The 20,149-nt window shown below is 45.7% G+C and overlaps 1 protein-coding gene across 1 annotated transcript; it reads right to left on the reverse strand.

The window, feature by feature from the left end:
- Positions 1-5,275: 5,275 nt before the first annotated feature.
- On the reverse strand, positions 5,276-7,158 carry LOC125511433 (GDSL esterase/lipase At5g37690-like). The gene is made up of 4 exons (XM_048676805.1): positions 6,816-7,158; positions 6,582-6,712; positions 6,165-6,416; positions 5,276-5,936 (listed from the first exon to the last, which is right to left on the reverse strand). Exons 1-4 carry the CDS (start codon positions 7,069-7,071, stop codon positions 5,445-5,447), a joined length of 1,131 nt encoding a protein of 376 aa, XP_048532762.1. The 5' UTR covers positions 7,072-7,158; the 3' UTR covers positions 5,276-5,444.
- Positions 7,159-20,149: the final 12,991 nt, after the last annotated feature.

Raw genomic sequence — 20,149 nt, forward strand, 5'->3', positions numbered from 1 at the left:
CATGCGAAGGACGGCGTATGTGGCTCGGCACCTTTGAGACGTCCGGGCTCGCCACGCGCGTATGACGCATTTGCGTGGAGGCATGGCCGGAGCCGATCTATCCCAGTGTTGTAGAATTATGTTGTTTGAAATGTTTAATGTTGAACGAGATTCACTTAAAATGTGGAATGAATCATGTTAAAGTTTTCTCTCTCCTACCCTATATGGGTTTTTATATCACCAGTTGGAGATGCTCTTGGTGAACATGACCACCCTAAATCATGTCGATAATGCTGCATCTACGTAAGCCTGTGAAACGAGAGAGATAGAGATTGGATCGGCGCACCAAACCTGGTGGCCTCAGGATGTATTTATAGGGTGCAACTAGGGCACAAGATACAGTTGGTTACAGGAGATAGATACAATATTAACAACCTCCTATATCCTAACAATATACAGTTTAACATCCCCCCTCAATCTGGACTTCCTACACGAAGGTTCAGATTGTATCTGTTTGAGACGAAAGGTGTCTCAGCTAATGGCTTGGTGAAGATGTCCACAACCTGTTCTTTGGAAGAGATGAACCTAACATCCAATGCTTTGGCTGCAACTCGTTCGCGAACAAAATGGAAATCCACCTCGATGTGTTTTGTTCTGGCGTGGAATACTGGGTTAGCGGACAAGTAAGTGGCGCCCAAATTATCACACCACAAGATTGGAGGCCGTGGCATAAAAACTTCAAGCTCTCCAAGAACTGACTGAACCCAGATTATCTCAGCTGTACCATTTGCAATGGCCTTGTACTCAGACTCCTTACTGGACCGCGAGACAGTGGCCTGCTTTCTAGAGCTCCACGATACAAGATTGGGACCAAGAAAGACAGCAAACCCTCCTGTAGACCTGCGATCATCACTGCACCCAGCCCAGTCTGCGTCAGAAAAGCAACTCAACACCATGGATGGAGACTTGCGTATGGAAAGACTCATGCCACGGGTGTACTTTAAGTACTGCAAGATCCGTTTAGCAGCTGAAAAATGTACAGTCGTTGGTGCATGGAGGAACTGACAGACACGATTCACAGCAAAGGAAATATCTGGTAGTGTTAGGTACTGGAGAGCGCCAACCAGACTGCGGTATTGAGTGATGTCATCCTGAGAGAGAGGTACCCCACAATCCTTATTGATCTTTTCACTGGAGGACATGGGAGTAGTGGAAACCTTGCACTTCTCCATGTTGGCACGATGAAGAATGTCGCCAATGTATTTCTGTTGTGAGAGCATAATCCCCTGTGGCGACGATCTCACCTCAACACCAAGAAAAAAGTGCAAAGGACCAAGATCCTTGAGAGCAAAAGTGGCATGAAGATCAGCAAGCAACCTGGTCGTGGCAGTAGGCGAGGAGCTGGCCACAATAATGTCATCAACATAGACAAGCATGAACATGGTGACACTACCATGATGAAAGATAAACAGAGAAGTGTCTGCTTTAGATGCCACAAAGCCAAGCTGAAGCAGTCGAGAGCTGAGCCGAGAGTACCAGGCTCGGGGTGCCTGTTTGAGTCCATAGATAGCTTTCTGGAGCTTACAGAGAGCCCGAGGAGCAGTGGGATCCACAAATCCCGGAGGTTGCCGCATATACACCTGTTCTTGGAGAACTCCATGAAGGAAAGCATTCTGAACATCCAAATGGCGCAGACTCCAGCCACGAGAAACCGCAATGGAAAGGACCAAGCGAACAGTGACTGGTTTGACAACGGGGCTGAACGTATCATCATAGTCAAGACCATAGCGCTGTTTAAACCCTTTGGCAACGAGACGTGCCTTGTGACGATCAATGGTGCCATCAGCCTTGTACTTGATTTTGAAAACCCATTTGCAGTCAATGACATTAACATGGGGTGGCAGTGGAACTAAAGTCCACGTGCCATTGTGACGAAGCGCATCAAGCTCAGACTGCATAGCGGCACGCCAAGCTGGAGATGCCATGGCTTCACGATGATCACGAGGTTCCCGATAGACCAGAAAGGCACGTCTTGATGGATCATAATTAATGGTGCCGTCCGTACGTTGCACAGCCTTGCGAGTATGATCGCGTGTGCGTGTCACCATCGTATGCGCAGGTGGTACAGCAGCCCTGGGCACAGAGGATCCGGAGGCAGAAGCTGCGGAGGGGACAAGATCCACCTGGGATCGCGTGTCACCAGGGGACACGGCAGGCGGGATCGGATCCCCCTGGGATCCCGTGTTGCCAGCGGGTGCAGGAGAATCCTACGGCGATCCCGAGGAGAGACCAGGCGACTCGTGCGCGCCTGACGCGGGACAGGGCCGGCCCACCGGCTCGCGAGCGGGCACGTGGGCGCCTGTCTGCGGCGGGTTGGAGGCGACAGGGGGCGGGCCCGTGCCAGGCCCCGCCACTGAGGGGGGCGGGTCGGGCGATGGAGCGACCAAGCCGCCAGAAGGCGCCACATGGGCCAACGGCACCCCGCGACCGCCTCGCGGACTGCTGTCCGGGAGTGGCGCGTGATTCGAGGCCGGATCCACTCCGGATTCCGTGCCCAGATCTTCCTCGGACGCGGGATTGCCCGCCGCACCTGGGATCATCTGCGCCAAAGGGGATCCTGCATCCAAATTAGTAGACACAGCAGGTATACCATAGTTCATGTGGTCATGCAGAAATAAAAGTATGGCGTGTTCGGCAACGCGAGGTGGTATGGGAGAGGTAGAAGGGGTGGCAAAAGGAAAAATTGATTCATCAAACGTGGCATCCCTAGAGATATAGACACGAGCCGTGGGTAGATGAAGGCATTTATATCCTTTGTGGCGAATGCTATAGCCAACAAACACACACTGTTGGGATCGAAAAGCAAGTTTGTGCGTGTTGTAGGGACGCATGTTGGGCCAACAAGCACAACCAAACGTACGAAGAGCTGTGTAGTCTGGTTTGGTTTGGAAGAGTTTCTCGATAGGACTAAGGCTGCCAATGACACGACTAGGGAGTCTATTGATGAGGTAGCAAGCCGAGAGGTAGGCCTCATCCCAAAAATGAAGTGGCATGGATGCATGTGATAGTAAAGAATGTCCCATGTCAACAATATGGCGATGCTTCCTTTCGGCTGAACCATTTTGCTGGAATTCACGAAAAACTTCAAACACATCACATTTTCTCTTGAGAAGGTAAATCCACACACATTTACTATAATCATCGATAAATGAAACATAGTACTGGAACCCACCAGAAGAAGTTTTGGCAGGTCCCCACACATCCGAAAAAATAAGTTCTAATGGAGAAGAAGAAACACATGATGATCTAGGAAAGGGAAGCTGGTGTGCTTTGCCTTGTTGACAAGCGTGACACACATGGGTCATAGACCGACTAGAGGAAGCTAGTTTATTGGATGATAAAACTTGCTGAATGACTTGAATGGATGGGTGGCCAAGCCTGGCGTGCCAATCTTCAGCTGACAGTCGAACCGAAGACAGGGCATGATGGGATGACGGCCGAATGGGGTAGAGCCCATTCTCACATCTGCCTTGAAGTAGAACCCTCTTGGTGATCAAATCCTTCATGAGAAAGTGAGTAGGGTAATACTTTAGATAAGCATTATTATCAACAGCAAGACGATTGACAGAGAGAAGGTTCTTGTCAGCATTGGGAACATGCAAAATATTGCGAAGTTTGAGATTGGCAGAGGGAGTAGGAAGAATTGCATGACCACGATGAGCTATGTGCAAACCTGAGCCGTCAGCAGTGTGGATGCGATCTCTTCCTGGGTACTTCTCCCGGATGGTGAGGCAATCCAGATCGCCGGTGATATGATCCGTGGCGCCGGTGTCGGTGAACCAAGCAGGGTCACCTAAGATGGAAGGAGGAGAAGCAGCGGCAAGCCCGGCCATCTTGGACTGTTGTGGCTGGAACGCATGATTATAGCGTTGGCCACACTCCCAGGCGTAATGCCCAGGACCGCGGCAGAGTTGGCACTGGACGCGGTGATCGCCGCGGTCGCCGTAGTCACCGCGGTCACCACCGCGGTTTCCACCAAAGTCGCCTTGTTGGCGCGCGCCGCCGCCACCGCGGTTCCCGCGATCACCGCCGCGAGAATTGTTGTTGTAGTTGCCGCGATCACCGCCGCGAGAATTGTTGTTGTAGTTGCCGCGATCTCCGGAGTTACCGCGGCCCTTGCCACGGTAGTTGCCCCTGCCCCAATTGGAGTTGTTGGTGTTGCCGTTGGGGTCTCGGGCGACGTAGTTGGCGGAGGAGCCGCCATGTTGAAGATGAAGGCAGAAGCATTGTACTCGCGGCGCCGTTCGAAGGAAATTGCATGAGAGTAAAACTCACCAAGAGACATACCCTTGGGACGGGTGGTGTAGGCGGTGATGAGGGGCTCGTAGTCGCTGTCGAGGCTGGTGATGACAGCGGTGATGATGTCCTCCTCACGCATGGGGCGGCCGACGGCTGCAAGCTGGTCAGCGTTGGCGCGGATCTTGGCAAAATAATCTGCCATGGACAAGGTGCCCTTCCTGAAGACCGCCATGTCCAGCTTGATCTGGACGATACTGGCGCGGCAGTGGGCGGTGTACATCTCCTCGACATGAGACCAGATGGCCCGAGAGGTGTCCAGCTGATGCACTTGCTGCAGCACCTCGTCAGAGAGAGAGGCGAGGAGGTAGCTGAGGATGATTTGGTCCTGGCGAAACCAGGTTGCATACTCCGGGTTGGGAGCACACACCCCCTTGTCATCGGGGTCCAGAAGCTTGGCGGGGGCAGGAAGCGTGCCATCGACGTAGCCCGTGGCGCCAGCTATACGCAGAGGAGGAAGGATTTGAGCCTTCCAGAGAAGAAAATTGGAGGTGGTGAGTTTGGCGGTGATAAGGCTAGCGGAGGGAGGAGGAACGGCAGAGGCCGGCGGGCCATTGAAGGCGGCAGGGAGGGAGAGCGTGGTTAGGGTAGCAGAAGAAGAGGCGGAAGCCGTGGGAGAGTCCATGATGCGATCAAGCGAGAAGGCCTGATACCATGTGAAACGAGAGAGATAGAGATTGGATCGGCGCACCAAACCTGGTGGCCTCAGGATGTATTTATAGGGTGCAACTAGGGCACAAGATACAGTTGGTTACAGAAGATAGATACAATATTAACAACCTCCTATATCCTAACAATATACAGTTTAACAAAGCCTACCTAAAACATCTACGTAAACTTCCTAACTAACACTTCTCCCCCCTGATTTTCAAGGGGGTGGGCTCCTTCCTCCCCAATCCTCCAATTCTAATCCACCAGCTGGCCGATTACGTTAAACATGTAACACAAATTTCGTAGGTGTAGCATTACTGCCCTAAATACTGTATTACAAACCCATTTAAGCACAAAAGTAATAATTACTTACCTACTACTTTCTGGCTTTTGGGTATGATTCAAGGCATACACAATCACATGATAATGACAAATTTTACGAGGACACCGGGTGTTTATTATTCCATTAGGTCCGCCCCTTTCTTCTCTGCCAGCTGCTTGAAAGTAAGAGGCATGGTAAACTGCGCCGGGCCATGGAAGAATGCATCGGCCGCAATCTTAGCGGCCCGCTGTGTGGCGTGCACCCAGTCCCAGTAGACGTAGCCATCACGGTCGCCGCAGATGTTCGAGGTGGGCAGGCAACCGGCCTCCCCGCCGAGCCTCCCGCTCCCGCAGCACGCGCTAGTCGCGTTCACGAAGCCTTGAGCCTGCGGGTCAGCCATGAGGGCTTGCCTGTGGGCAAAGCCGTCGGCGAGGGAGCAGGCGAGGCCCGGCAGCCTGGGCGCTAGGTCGGCGAGGAAGGACTCGAGGGCGCCATTGAACCCGGCCGCTAGCTCGTTTGTGCCGTCGTTGCATGCGCCGGTCGCGTCGTGCGCGCGGACCATTGGGATACACCCGGACAGGCCAACGTTGATGATGCCGATCTTCCTCGCGCCCATCATGTACAGATCCTGCATAGTATTAGAAAACAGAAATGGGTTGGTGCCCACGATGAAGCATGTACTAGTACCTAACCTAGCAGCTGGCTGGTCTTGACATGATGTCGGCGACGAAACAACTTTGGTTGGCTTGTGTTTCCACGTGAGCTGGAGGAATAATGCGGGATGGATGGATGTTCAACGAGGTAAATAACTGTACTAGCAGATTGCTCATGCCCGCGCACGCTTAATTAAAGGTACCGTGATGGTGGCGGAGTAGTTGGACATGAGGCTGCCGTAGAGCGCGGCGACGTCGCTCTGTGTGGTCGACTTGTTCTTGGCCTGCTGCGCCATGGCGAACTGTATCAGGTCGTTGCTGCCGATGCCCATGAGGAAGAAGGACTCTGCGAGCAGGTCGCTGACCACGGCGGAGCCCAGCTTGGCCTCCATCGCCGCTCTTGTCGAATGGAAGTATTGGACCTGCTTCGACAACGGGATGTTGTTTCCGGCGCCCTGCATCCGGCCAGAAGCACGGACCAAATTTTTGAGGAATTAAGCAAGGACCAATTACAATACATTGACAGTCTTCAAAAGGAGAACAGATCTCTCGATCTGGCTCGACTTCATACTAACTGGTTTGAAACTACTCCTCTAAGCAGTGGATTAATTAGTACTTACCGTCGAATCGAGAATCCCAGCTCCTGCAGAAGCATAGCTTACACCTCTGAGCAGAGCAGTGCCGATCAGACGACGATGAGCTTTCAGCGACAGATAAGCAGGAGGGCTCCTCTCGAACCCCAGATTCTTGGCTGCATCCATGAGTAACATTCACGAACAAATCATCATTTTCTACCAACTAATGATATCACTTTCTACCAACAATTGATATGATGGATCGATTGACTGACGTACCAATGAAGTCGGCCACATTGTAGCCATTGCTGAACCTTCCGGTGGGCCTTGGCCCTCCGGGTCCAGGGAAGTCGACGCCATGGAAGGGCTTGTTGGCCCTTGGGACACTGTTCCCCGGCAGGTAGTTGTTGTTGCCCACGTCCAGTGACGAATCCCCGAGCACGTAGATCGCCGGCACAGCTCTCGCCGTCTTGCCAGGCCGGAACCCGGCAAGAGCACTGAGCACCATGACAAGGCCAGCAACAACGCCCTTCATTGTATCAATCTAGTCAAGAGTTATTACTCAGCTGAGGATCCAATACAGAGCTCATCAAGAACAAGTACAGGAAGAAAGGAGGAAGAAGAGGGACAGCACGCCTTTCCCCTGCACAGCAGCTCTTTAAACTCACGCACGCACGCACACTTACAGACGGGCCCCGCACAGCCCTGTCGTCGGGAAGTGATCCAACCGTTGCTGGCACATCGGACGGCTGGCTTCTGTGCGTGTGTGGACCGTCTGGCCCATGCTCATATGCTAATGCTATGCTTCAGCCTCCTCTGTCCTGCTCTGTTCAGCTAGGGCATGCTCTGCTTCGGCTCTCTTGGCTGTTGCTTCTCCCATTCACATTCATTTCATGGCCTGTCTCCATGCCTGCCTTGCGAATGTACATCTCGCTAGGGGCCATATTTAGCTATTTCATCAGTACTCAACACTGATTCCGATTAAGGTAATGTTAGTTGGTCAGCCCAACGTGGTTGTTCGGATATTAAATCTTACCGTTGAGTTTGTAGAAAACAAGTTTTTACCTGATTTTTAGTTAAACCAGTTTCTTTACTAAAAGGATTGTTAATAGTCAGGTTTATAGAGCGTTACGTTTGGGTTGGGAACTGTGTTTGTTCAGTTCCATCTTTGGATAAAAAAAAAAATCAAAAACGAGATTCAACCCCGGATTCTACTTGTAATGCATGCAACCAGTCTTATTAATTATAAAGCGGAGTACAGAACAAGGACAATCACGGCTGAACCCTTATAAGATGGGTGCATCCGTTGAATATGGGTCGTTAAATCAAAGGGATTGGATGGTGCAAATCCATTTTACTACCCCCGATTTTGTGTAGTATTTCTTAGCTTGAGGGGCCAATTGGACATTACACAGTTTCAAATCGGCGTGCAGGTTCCCTCCAACGAGCAAAATGGGATCTGAAAAAAATCTGTTTGAGTCAACGTTCTCGTCTGCCCGCTCTAGTCCTCTCTTTTTACATGAAGCGCTAGGGTTTGAGCCCTCGTCGGCTGAATCGAGACCTGCACTTGCCCCTCTCACCATCTGCCACTCCCCCACACCCAATTCTCGCATGCGCATCTACCTCCCCGGAGACAGAGGCGGCGGTAGGAGTCGTTCTCAATACTAGCGGACTCCTATGGGATGGGGATGAAGCCGGCCTGTTCGGGGGATGAGTGTCGGCTGGGGACATGGCGAAGAGGAGACGTGCATGGTTCCGAGTGCCATCGGGGCCTGTACGAGAAGGAATGGAGTCCCAAGGCAAAATGATGGTGAGCTCCCGTTCTTTGGCCTCATCCACCCCACATACAAAATCCAAGTAATTCAATGACTGTTAATCCTGTGGAATTATTTTAGGAAATGATTTGACTACTAATACAATTATAGATCATATTTAAGCTTTGTCATTTCAATTTGGCTGATACGTGAGACTTGGTCCATTTTGGATTGGGGGCAAAGAAAGAGAGATAATAATCTATTATTTTCAGATTGTAGTACACACAAGTGATAGCCTTTCTTGATGAATATTTTTTATGGTCGCTTCTTCATGTGTAATTGGTGGATTGGAGTAATATATGAGACCTTATGTATGAGTGGTTGATGGACATGTACATGTGGTTTTTCTAACTGATAGATTCAGAGGACATATGCACTATTTGAGGATTCTCATAAATGCTTATTATGGTGATGTAGCTTTGAAACACTTAGTCCATCGAAGGGTGTTGTTGTTGAAGATTTTATCTGCAAGAACAAAGGATTGAGCATGAAAGGCTCGTCCACCAAAGGGATAAACTGTTGGATATCTATATACGATTTTACTTCTAAGAATTTGGTTACGTAGGCTATGGTAAAGTATCAATAATTTTTGTTGGTAATTTTTTATCAACTTTAGTTGTCGACTTGTAAATTATGACCATGATAGTTTTTCTTATGAATTTTGTCATTATAAATATTGATGATGGCTAAGACTGTTGCACTGGATTGTAGAAATATATGTTATGCGAATAGTTATGACAAGGTGAGAGCCTTCCGCACAAGTCATGTTGTAAGATATAATTTATCATGAACTCCAAGTTCTGGCATTATATATGCACTACAACATTAAAGTAGCAACTCCAATGTATGGGCGGTGAGACGACTTTGCATGGATGCATGGACAGTGGCGCAGGGCGGCGGCCTCCGAGGCGTTGTCAGGGATACGTCTCGGTCGATCCAGGCGGTCTCCCATCTCTGGCACCAGGTCATTCCAGGGCATGTCTGGACCAAATTGGTGGGAGTGCGAGAGCGGTAGTATTTCCAGCGCCATGACTAATCGACAACATCGAACATTGCCTCGTCCATCGCTCAGAGAAGGACATCCATTCTAATGGCCAACTCGCCATATTTTTCAATCATGCCCCGCTGCTCCTCCTCTTTAAGAGATATGATCGCGTACTCCGCCGTGTCCACCATATCCTTATAGGTGACATGCCATGAAGTGATCTCCTTCATCTTTGCCCACTTCGCAGAACCACCTGCTGAGTGCGCCTGAAACAACCTGTTCCATCCCCTACTGCCATCCATCTTCATAAAACCATACAAAGATGCCATTATTAATAAAAAACATAATGCGACATGTGACACATATAGCAGCATATATAAATGACTAACTAAATAGCTAGCAACTAATTCTAACCTAGAAGGCTCACCATCATCACATAAAGATCTCTTGTCTCTTTTTCAACATACCAAAATTCATCATACAAAATACATATATAACCTATAGCAAACATCACATCACTTGACGCATATATGCAGCAAAAAATCATCACTACTCAAATCATATAATAGCTTCCACAAGCTCATATCATACGAAAATGGTCTACATTTCATATTTAATATCCTCGATCTTCTCACATACTACACAATTGCCAAACAACAACTAACTAATAACTTACTAATTAATGAAAATAAACATTTCACATTTTACCTAAAGAAAAACGCCAAAATGGTGAAGAAAAGCTCAAGTTGATCGGTTGTTGCCAAAGGGGCAGACGAGCCGGTGGTGGAGGGTGTAGGTCGGGTGGAGGAGGTCATCCAAGGCCCAGGTGAAGACATCCGGATGGAATGCCATCGGGAGGAGTGATACATCTCCAACATATCTATAATTTTTGATTGCTCCATGCTATGTTATCTACTGTTTTGGGCAATATTGGGTTTTATTATCCACTTTTATATTATTTTTGGGACTAACCTATTAACCGGAGGCCCAGCCCAGAATTGCTGTTTTTTGCCTATTTCAGTGTTTCGAAGAAAAGGAATATCAAACGAAGTCGAAACGGAACGAAATCAGCTGGAGAAGTTATTTTTGGAAGGAAAGCTACCGGATGGACTTGGACCCCACGTCAGGAGCCAAGGGAGGTGCTCACGAGGGTGGGGGGCGCCCCCCTAGGGCGCGCCCCCTGCCTCGTGGGGCCCCCGAAGCTCCACCGACGTACTTCCTGCACCCATATATACTCACGTACCCTAAAACTTCCAAAACACACAATAGATCGGGAGTTCCGCCGCCAGAAGCCTCCGTAGCCACCGAAAACCAATCTAGACCCGTTCCGGCACCCTGCCGGAGGGGGCAATCCTTCTCCGGTGGCCATCTTCATCATCCCGGTGCTTTCCATGACGAGGAGGGAGTAGTTCTCCCTCGGGGCTGAGGGTATGTACCAGTAGCTATGTGTTTGATCTCTCTCTCTCTCGTGTTCTTGATTTGGCATGATCTTGATGTATCGCGAGCTTTGCTATTATAGTTGGATCTTATGTTTCTCCTCCCCCTCTACTCTCTTGTAATGAATTGAGTTTCCCCTTTGGAGTTATCTTATCGGATTGAGTCTTTAAAGATTTGAGAACACTTGATGTATGTCTTGCCGTGCGTATCTCTGGTGACAATGGGATACCACGTGATTCACTTGATGTATGTTTTGGTGATCAACTTGTGGGTTCCGCCCATGAACCTATGCATAGGGGTTGGCACACATTTTCGTCGTGATTCTCCGGTAGAACTTTGGGGCATTCTTTGAGGTCCTATGTGTTGGTTGAATAGATGAATCTGAGATTGTGTGACACATATCGTATAATCATACCCACGGATACTTGAGGTGACATTGGAGTATCTAGGTGACATTAGGGTTTTGGTTGATTTGTGTCTTAAGGTGTTATTCTAGTACGAACTCTAGGGCTGTTTGTGACACTTATAGGAATAGCCCAACGGATTGATTGGAAAGAATAACTTTGAGGTGGTTTCGTACCCTACCATAATCTCTTTGTTCGTTCTCCGCTATTAGTGACTTTGGAGTGACTCTTTGTTGCATGTTGAGGGATAGTTATTATTGTTGAGGGAACTTACACTAGCGAAAGTATGAACCCTAGGCCTTGTTTCAACACATTGCAATACCGTTTACGCTCACTTTTATCATTAGTTACCTTGATGTTTTTATAATTTCAGATTACAAATACCTTTATCTACTATCCATATACCACTTGTATCACCCTCTCTTCGCCGAACAAGTGCTCCTATATAATTTACCATTGTATTGGGTGTGTTGGGGACACAAGAGACTCTTTGTTATTTGGTTGCAGGGTTGCTTGAGAGAGACCATCTTCATCCTACGCCTCCTACGGATTGATAAACCTTAGGTCATCCACTTGAGGGAAATTTGCTACTGTCCTACAAACCTCTGCACTTGGAGGCCCAACAACGTCTACAATAAGAAGGTTGTGTAGTAGACATCAAGCTCTTTTCTGGCGCCGTTGCCGGGGAGGTGAGTGCTTGAAGGTATATCTTTAGATCTTGCAATCGAGTCTTTAGTTTCTTGTTTTATCACTAGTTTAGTTTATAAAAGAAAATTACAAAAAAATGGAATTAAGTTTGCCTCATACGCTTCATCTTTTAAATATCTTTCGTGAGTATGATGGAAAGGAAAATTATGCTCAAATTCTAGAAGAATAATTACATAGAATGCTTGGCATAAAATATTTGAATGATGAGCATGATTGCAATGTTGTTAGTATGAATTCTTTGAATATCCATGATGCTAATGACATGCAAAGCCACAAGCTTGGGTTAGCTATGTTTGATGAAGATGATATTTTTTGTCCCCCAAGTTTTGATGTGCAAATTTATTATGATGAGAGCATGCCTGCTATCTATGATGATTATTGTGATGACTTGTATGCTATAAAGAATAATGATATCCATGAAACTTGTCGTCATGATTTTAACTTTCAATTGGATTGTGCCTCACATGATAATTATTTTGTTGAGTTTGCTCCCACTATTATTCATGAGAAGAATTTTGCTTATGTGGAGAGTAGTAAATTTTCTATGCTTGTAGATCATGAAAAGAATGCTTTAGGTGCTGGTTATATTGTTGAATTCATTCATGATGCTACTGAAAATTATTATGAGGGAGGAATATATGCTTGTCGGAATTGCAATAATATCAAGTTTCCTCTTGATGTGTTGCCTCTCCCGAGAACCGCCGCCGAGCCCCCCTCTCCCGAGCGCCGCCGTCGAGCCCTCACTCTCCCTCCCTCTCCCGATGGCCGAGCGTTTCCCCGGAGATGAGGCGGCGGCCAACAGCTTCGACCGCCGCTCGCTCCGTGAATAGGAGTCTTGGCTCCTGTTCCAGGCGAACATCCCGGCGCCGCCGGACATGCGTGCCGGGCCGACGGGCTGGAAGCTCAGCAACGGGGGAGTGCCCATTTCCCCGTTGCCCGACGCCGTGGCTAAACCCTCGTACTTCACCGACTAGGTCGAGGTCGTGCGCGCCTCCCCTTACCGACGCCCAGCTCTCCCTCCCCCAGTACGTCGCCGACAACCACGAGGCTTGGGCGGCGTACTTCCAATGCCATCAGCAGCAGCGGCTGGCGTCCACCAATGGCGCGTCGGTGGTCGGCGGCATGAAGAACAACGAGGGGCGCCGTCTGTGGTGGGGCGTCCCCGGCCGCACACTCGAGGGTGTGCTGACGCACCTCGAGGGCGGCAACCACCCGTCGTTGGCGTACCCCCGGCGAGGGCGGCCGCCACAGCCATGTGACGACCCACAAGTATAGGAGATCTATCGTGGTCCTTTCGATAAGTAAGAGTGTCGAACCCAACGAGGAGTAGAAGGAAATGATAAGCGGTTATCAGCAAGGTATTCTCTGCAAGTACTGAAATAAGTGGTAATAGATAGTTTTGTGATAAGATAATTTGTAACGAGCAACAAGTAACAAAAGTAAATAAAGTGCAGCAAGGTGGCCCAATCCTTTTTGTAGCAAAGGACAAGCCTGGACAAACTCTTATATAAGGAAAAGTGCTCCCGAGGACACATGGGAATATCGTCAAGCTAGTTTTCATCACGTTCATTGATACGTCTCCAACGTATCTATAATTTTTGATTGCTCCAAGCTATATTATCTACTGTTTTGGACAATATTGGGCTTTATTTTCCACTTTTATATTATTTTTGGGACTAACCTATTAACCGGAGGCCCAGCCCAGAATTGCTGTTTTTTGCCTATTTCATTGTTTCGGATAAACATAATATCAAACGGAGTCCAAACGGAATAAAATCTTCGGGAACATGATTTTCTCACCGAACGTGATCCAGGAGACTTGGACCCTACTCCAGGGGATCAAAGAGGAGGTCACGAGGGTGGGGGGCGCCCCCCCCTAGGGCGCGCCCCCTGCCTCGTGGGCCCCTCGGTGCTCCACCGACGTACTCCTTCCTCCTATATATACACACGTACCCCCAAACGATCAGAACAGGAGCAAAAAACCTAACTCCACCGCCACAACTTTCTGTATCCACGAGATCCCATCTTGGGGCCTGTTCCGGAGCTCCGCCGGAAGAGGGTCGTCATCACGGAGGGCTTCTACATCATCATAGCTTGTTCGATGAAGTGTGAGTAGTTTACCTCAGACCTTTGGGTCCATAGTTAGTAGCTAGATGGCTTCTTCTCTCTCTTTGAATCTCAATACAAAGTTCTCCCCCTCTCTTGTGGAGATCTATTCGATGCAATCTTCTTTTTGCGGTGTGTTTGTTGAGACCGATGAATTGTGGGTTTATGATCAAGTCTATCTATGAATAATATTTGAATCTTCTTTGAATTCTTTTATGTATGATTGGTTATCTTTGCAGGTCTCTTCGAATTATTCGTTTCGTTTGGCCAACTATATTGGTAGTTCTTGCCATGGGAGAAGTGCTTAGCTTTGGGTTCGATCTTGCGGTGTCCTTACCCAGTGACAGAAGGGGCAGCAAGGCACATATTGTATCGTTGCCATCGAGGATAACAAGATGGGGTTTATTTCATATTGCATGAATTTATCTCTCTACATCATGTCATCTTGCTTAAGGCGTTACTCTGTTTTGAACTTAATACTCTAGATGCATGCTGGATAGCGGTCGATGAGTGGAGTAATAGTAGTAGATGCAGAATCGTTTCGATCTACTTGTCACGGACGTGATGCCTATATACATGATCATGCCTAGATATTCTAATAACTATGCTCAATTCTGTCAATTGCTCAACAGTAATTTGTTCACCCACCGTAGAATACTTATGCTCTTGAGAGAAGCCACTAGTGAAACCTATGGCCCCGGGGTCTATTCTCATCATATCAATCTCCATCACTTTAATCTTGCTTTGCTTTTTTTACTTTGCTTTTACTTTTTACTTTGCATCTTTATACCAAAAATACCAAAAATATTATATCTATCAGATCTCACTCTCGTAAGTGACCGTGAAGGGATTGACAACCCCTAATCGCGTTGGTTTCGAGTAGCTATTGTTTTGTGCAGGTAGGAGGGACTTGAGCGTGGCCTCCTACTGGATTGATACCTTGGTTCTCAAAAAATGAGGGAAATACTTACGCTACTCTGCTGCATCATCCCTTCCTCTTCGGGGAAAACCAACGCAAGCTCAAGACATAGCATTCATATGATTCGCGTTCGGTACTTTGATAATTTGATATGTGGGTGGACCAGTGCTTGGGTGCTGTTCTTACTTGAACAAGCATCCCACTTATGATTAACCTCTATTGCAAGCATCTGCAACTACAACAAAAGTATTAAGGTAAACCTAACCATAGCATGAAACATAGGGATCCAAATCAGCCCCTTACGAAGCAACGCATAAACTAGGGTTTAAGCTTCTGTCACTCTAGCAACCCATCATCTACTTATTACTTCTCAATGGATTCCTCTAGGCCTAAATAATGGTGAAGTGTTATGTAGTCGACGTTCACATAACACCACTAGAGGCTAGACAACATACATCTCATCAAAATATCGAACGAATACCAAATTCACATGACTACTAATAGCAAGACTTCTCCCTTGTCCTCAGGAACAAACGTAACTACTCACATAGCATAAACATGTTCATAATCAGAGGGGTATTAATATGCATATAGGATCTGAACATATGATCTTCCACCAATTAAACCAACTAGCATCAACTACAAGGAGTAATTAACACTACTAGCAACCTACTAGCACCAATCCCGGACTTGGAGACAAGAATTGGATACAAGAGATGAACTAGGGTTTTGAGATGAGGGAGGAATATATGCTTGTAGGAATTGCAATAATATCAAGTTTCCTCTCTATGTGCTTAAAATCTTGAAGTGTTGCTTGCTTTACCCTCCTATGCAAGTTGATTCTTGTTCCCATAAGTTATTTACTCACAAAATCCCTATGCATAGGAAGTGGGTTAGACTTAAATGTGCTAGTCATATTCTTCAAGATGCTCTCTTTATGTTTCAATTCTTATCCTTTATGTGAGCATCATTGAAATCATCATGCCTAGCTAGGGGCGTTAAACGATAGCGCTTGTTGGGAGGCAACCCAATTTTATTTTAGTTCCTTGCTTTTTGTTCCTGTTTAGTAATAAATAATTAATCTATCCTCTGTTTAGATGTGATTTTATATTTTAATTAGTGTTTGTGCCAAGTAGAACCTTTGGGAAGACTTGGGGGAAGTCTTTGTGATCATGCTGTAAAAAACAGAAACTTTAGCGATCACGAGAATTGCTGCCATTTTTATTTGGAGAGTGATATTTAGTTAATTATTTTTGCAGATGATTAATAGATAAATTACTCAGGTCCATCAATTTATTTGAGAATTTTATGAGTTCTAGAAGTATACGTTTGATCCAGATTACTACAGACTGTTCTGTTTTTAACAGATTCTGTTTTTCGTGTGTTGTTTACTTATTTTGATGAATCTATGGCTAGTAAAATAGTTTATAAACCATAGAGAATTTGGAATACAGTAGGTTTAACACCAATATAAATAAAGAATGATTTCATTACAGTACCTTGAAGTGGTGATTTATTTTTCTTATACTAACGGAGCTTACGTGTTTTCTGTTAAGTTTTGTGTTGTGAAGTTTTCAAGTTTTGGATAAAGATTCGATGGAATATGGAATAAAGAGTGGAAAGAACCTAAGATTTGGGATGCCCAAGGCACCCCAAGGTAATATTCAAGGACAACCAAGAGCCTAAGCTTGGGGATGCCCCGGAAGGCATCCCCTCTTTTGTCTTCGTTCATCGGTAACTTTACTTGGAGCTATATTTTTATTCGCCACATGATATGTGCTTTGCTTGGAGTCTCAATTTATTTAGTTAGGATTTTTTTTCTGTTATTTATAAAAATGTTTTGCATATTTTATTTCAATAAAAGTGGCATTGATAGGCTTTACTATGCCTATGTTACAAGTATACATGTTGCTGTTTGAAAACAGAAAGTTTACCGCTGTTGCAATAATTCCCTAGAAAAGTCAGAATGTGATAAAATGTTGAAACCTTTTGCATATTAATATCTGATAAATTTACTACAGTGGTAATTTTATTTCATAATTTTTGGAGCTAGGTAAGTATGGATGTTGCAGCATTCTTTACAGACTATCCTGTTTAGGCAGATTGCTGTTATGTTTGCATTGTTTGCATATGTTTGCTTCTTTAATGATTCTATTTGAGGATAGGACTATTAAATATGCAGAGGCATTTAGTATGCAATGTTGAATAATAATTTTAGTGATTTTCTACAGTAGAGTATGATAAGGTTTTTGCAATGGTTTATACTAACTTATCTCACGAGTCCTTGTTGAGTTTTGTGTGGTTGAAGCTTTTGAGATTTAGGGAGACCGTGATATGAGAGGAATTAAGGAGACACAAAAGCTCAAGCTTGGGGATGCCCAAGGAATTCCAAGATAATATTTCAAGAAGTCTCAAGCATCTAAGCTTGGGGATGCCCCGGTTGGCAACCCACCTTTCTTCTTCAACAGCTACCGGTTAGTTTCGGTTGATCCTAAGTTTTTGCTTCTTCACATGATGTTTGCCATTCTTAGAATGTCATTTTATTTAATTTAATTTCTCTTGATGTTTGAATAAAATACCAAGATCTGAAATTATTAAATGTTAGAGATTCTTCATATAGTTGCATAATTATTAGATTACTCATTGATCTTCACTTATATCTTTCGGAGTAGTTTGTTGTTTGCTCTAGTACTTCACTTATATCTTTTAGAGCATGGTGGTAGTTTTATTTTGAAGAAATAGATTAACTCTCATGCTTCACTTAGATTATTTTGAGAGGCTTAAATAGCATGGTAATTTGCTTAAATAATCCTAATATGCTAGGTATTCAAGACTAGTAAAAACTTTCTTATGAGTGTGTTGAATACTAAGAGAAGTTTGATGCTTGATGATTGTTTTGAGACATGGAGGTAGTGTTATCAAAGTCGTGCTAGTTGAGTAGTTGTGAATTTCAGAAATGCTTGTGTTGAAGTTTGCACGTCCCGTAGCATGCACGTATGGTAAACGTTATGTAACAAATTTGAAACATGAGGTGTTATTTGATTGTCCTCCTTATGAGTGGCGGTCGGGGACGAGCGATGGTCTTTTCCTACCAATCTATCCCCATAGGAGCATGCGCGTAGTGCCGAGGTTTTTGATGACTTGTAGATTTTTGCAATAAGTATGTGAGTTCTTTATGACTAATGTTGAGTCCATGGATTATACGCACTCTCACCCTTCCATCCTTGCTAGCCTCTTCGGTACCGTGCATTGCCCTTTCTCACATTGAGAGTTGGTGCAAACTTCGCCGGTGCATCCAAACCCCGTGATATGATACGCTCTGTCACACATAAACCTCCTTATATCTTCCTTAAAACAGCCACCATAACTACCTATTATGGCATTTCCATAGCCATTCCGAGATATATTGCCATGCAACTTTCCACCGTTCCATTTATTATGACACACATCATCATTGTCATATTGCTTTGCATGATCATGTAGTTGACATCGTATTTGTGGCAAAGCCACCATTCATAATTCTTCCATACATGTCACTCTTGAGTCATTGCATATCCCGGTACACCGCCAGAGGCATTCATATAGAGTCATACCTTGTTCTAGTATCGAGTTGTAATCATTGAGTTGTAAATAAATAGAAGTGTGATTATCATCATTTTCTAGAGCATTGTCCCAAGTGAGGAATAAAAAAATAAAAAAAGAAGAGAAAGGCCATAAAAAAGAGAAGGCCCAAAAAAAGAAAAAGAGAAAGGCCATAAAAAAGAAAAGGCCAAATAAAAAATGAGAGAAAAAGAGAGAAGGGACAATGCTACTATCCTTTGCCACACTTGTGCTTCAAAGTAGCACCATGATCTTTGTGATAGAGAGTCTCTTGTTTTGTCACTTTCATATACTAGTGGGAATTTTTCATTATAGAACTTGGCTTGTATATTCCAACAATGGGCCTCCTCAAGTGCCCTAGGTCTTCGTGAGCAAGCAAGTTGGATGCACACCCACTTAGTTTCTTTTGTTGAGCTTTCATACATTTATAACTCTAGTGCATCCGTTGCATGGCAATCCCTACTCCTTGCATTAACATCAATCGATGGGCATCTCCATAGCCCATTGATTAGCCTCGTTGATGTGAGACTTTCTCCTTTTTGTCTTCTCCACATAACCCCCTTCGTTATATTTTATTCCACCCATAGTGCTATATTCATGGCTCACGCTCATGTATTGCGTGAAAGTTTATAGGTTTGAGATTACTAAAGTATGAAACAATTGCTTGGATTTTCATTGGTGTTGTGCATGATGAGAGCATTCTTGTGTGACGAAAATGGAGCATGATTAAACTATATGATTTTGTAGGGATGAACTTTCTTTGGACATGTTATTTTGAGAAGACATGATTGCTTAGTTAGTATGCTTGAAGTATTATCATTTTTATGTCAATATGAACTTTTGTCTTGAATCTTATGGATCTAAATATTCATACCACAATTAAGAAGAATCACACTGAAATTATGCCAAGTAGCACTCCGCATCAAAAATTCTGTTTTTATCATTTACCTACTCGAGGACGGGCAGGAATTAAGCTTGGGGATGCTTGATACGTCTCCAACGTATCTATAATTTTTTATTGCTCCATGCTATGTTATCTACTGTTTTGGGAAATATTGGGCTTTATTATCCACTTTTATATTATTTTTCAGACTAACCTATTAACCGGAGGCGCAGCCCAGAATTGCTGTTTTTTGCCTATTTCAGTGTTTCAAAGAAAAGGAATATCAAACGGAGTCGAAACGGAATGAAATCAACTAGAGAAGTTATTTTTGGAAGGAAAGCTACCGGATGGACTTGGACCCCACGTTAGGAGCCAAGGGAGGTGCTCATGAGGGTGGGGGGCGCCCCCCCTAGGGCGCGCCCCCTGCCTCATGGGGCCCCCGAAGCTCCACCGACGTACTTCCTGCACCCATATATACTCACGTACCCTAAAACTTCCAGAACGCACAATAGATCGGGAGTTCCGCCGCCAGAAGCCTCCGTAGCCACCGAAAACCAATCTAGACCTGTTCCGGCACCCTGCCGGAGGGGGCAATCCTTCTCCGGTGGCCATCTTCATCATCCCGGCGCTCTCCATGACGAGGAGGGAGTAGTTCTCCCTCGGGGCTGAGGGTATGTACCAGTAGCTATGTGTTTGATCTCTCTCTCTCTCTCTCTCTCGTGTTCTTGATTTGGCACGATCTTGATGTATCGCAAGC

The sequence above is a fragment of the Triticum urartu genome, chromosome 5 (genome assembly GCF_003073215.2).
Source record: "Triticum urartu cultivar G1812 chromosome 5, Tu2.1, whole genome shotgun sequence".
NCBI classification, from domain to species: domain Eukaryota; kingdom Viridiplantae; phylum Streptophyta; class Magnoliopsida; order Poales; family Poaceae; genus Triticum; species Triticum urartu.